Raw genomic sequence first — 1,725 nt, forward strand, 5'->3', positions numbered from 1 at the left:
ATCCCACCTTTACATGATGGAACCGCTGTTTGGTTTGCTAGGTTGTGATGAATTAAAAAACGCTATCTATCACAAGCAGCGTAGTTTTGCTGACCAAGCGTTACAGCAGCGCTGAATTATCTAAGGCACGGTAACTAATTTAATGAAAAGTGTAAACACATCATTACAAATAATTCATAGTTGATAACAAAAACGAAAAAACGTGATGTGAAAAGCGGTATTTAAACCGCTTAAAATTGGTAAGCGGTTATTTAAATATTTTGGAAACCGTTAAAAATCGGTAACTGATAATCACTTTTTTATTGTGGTGTAAGGTAACCGGTAACCGGTAAACGGCACATCTCCAAAGTGACTTTTAAAAATGTGTGCTTTGCATACTTAATTAATGATATTTTCAAAAAAAAAATTGGTAAAATTTTCTTTGGAAGTTGACATTGTGGTCTCAAAAGTTCAAAATCGTTTTTTATGTTTAAAATATCAAAAAAATAACTATTTTTTTTTGTTATTGGGAGTTTGTTCTTTCTCCTTTGGTGGAATCTTATGTGCATAAGAGAAAAATTATCTACGTAGGTACCTACTTAATTTTTAACTTATTTTTAATTAAGTAAATTTAAAAAAAATGGAGGACAGGTTATACCTACGAAAAATCGCGAATTTAAAAAAAACCGCTTGTAACTTGTAGCAAACTGACTTTATGCCAAAAAACTTAAGCTTTAAAAATAATTGATGTCATAAAAAAAATTGGAGGAAAATATACAGTTTTTCTAAAAATAAAAATATCAGCAAATCCGCAGTTGTCGAGCACGGTACTCAAAATCTTAACAAAAAAAATAATCAATAATACCTATTTTTTATGTGTGCTAAATTTGCCAATCCATTGTATCCAATCTTCTGCTTTTATGAAATCTGACGAATGACTATAGTGACAAAATAGTATTAAAATTACATAACATTTTGTTTGTTTTTTTCAGTCATCATGGTTGCTCAGAAAATTTTGTCTCTGATGTTGGTCGGGTTGTTAATCGCATCTTCCGCCAATGCTGGACCGATCGCAGCTGGAATTTGCTATGCTGGATGTGCTGGTGTGACGGTTGCATGCTTCACTGCCGCCGGGTTTACGTTTGGCACTGTTCCTGGAGCAGTGATTGCTGCTACACCCGCATTAGCTGCGTGCAATGCAGCATTTGGGATTTGTGAAGCAAGCTGTGTCGCAGCATTATTGCTACCTACACCGTAAGGCTTAAGCCTAAAAAATATTTTCTTTTCAACAGCTCGTGTACTTAATGAAGTTTTTTTTAAATGTAAACATTTTTTTTTTTTTATGTATACGCAAAAGTTTTGCATTAAAGTGTTGCCGTGTTGGTAAATCATCAAATAACTAAAATAAATATTTTTTTCATAATAGATAGTAATAATTTGGCATAAATAATAAACTGCTTTGATTATCTTCATTATTATTTATTGTTTTTTTTTTTTCTAGCCATTATCTTTACAATATCTGATACACTATATAGTGCAATAGTTTAAGATTATTATTTTTCTTTTACATTTACTTCAAAATTTATTAAAATTTAATTCAGCTTGATACATTTAAAAAAAATGTATAATGAATCATATAGGTAGCCATTGTTTTTTAAGTTTAAAAACACTGACAAGAGAAGTACATTAAATACCGTCAAACGGGCAACTTGGGTCAGTTTTGAATGTTCTATTGCAAAATAATTT

The 1,725-nt window shown here is 30.9% G+C and overlaps 1 protein-coding gene across 1 annotated transcript in view; it reads left to right on the forward strand.

The window, feature by feature from the left end:
- LOC100573341 overlaps nucleotides 1–1,430 on the forward strand; it is a 6,879-nt gene extending 5,449 nt beyond the window's left edge. The window contains exon 2 of the mRNA XM_003248127.4: nucleotides 972–1,430. Within this exon, the coding sequence (XP_003248175.1) occupies nucleotides 972–1,237 (266 nt within the window). The 3' untranslated portion in view covers nucleotides 1,238–1,430. The remainder of the gene's footprint in view (nucleotides 1–971) is intronic.
- Nucleotides 1,431–1,725: the final 295 nt, after the last annotated feature.

Source organism: Acyrthosiphon pisum, unplaced genomic scaffold, assembly GCF_005508785.2.
Source record: "Acyrthosiphon pisum isolate AL4f unplaced genomic scaffold, pea_aphid_22Mar2018_4r6ur Scaffold_144;HRSCAF=531, whole genome shotgun sequence".
Classification (NCBI taxonomy): domain Eukaryota; kingdom Metazoa; phylum Arthropoda; class Insecta; order Hemiptera; family Aphididae; genus Acyrthosiphon; species Acyrthosiphon pisum.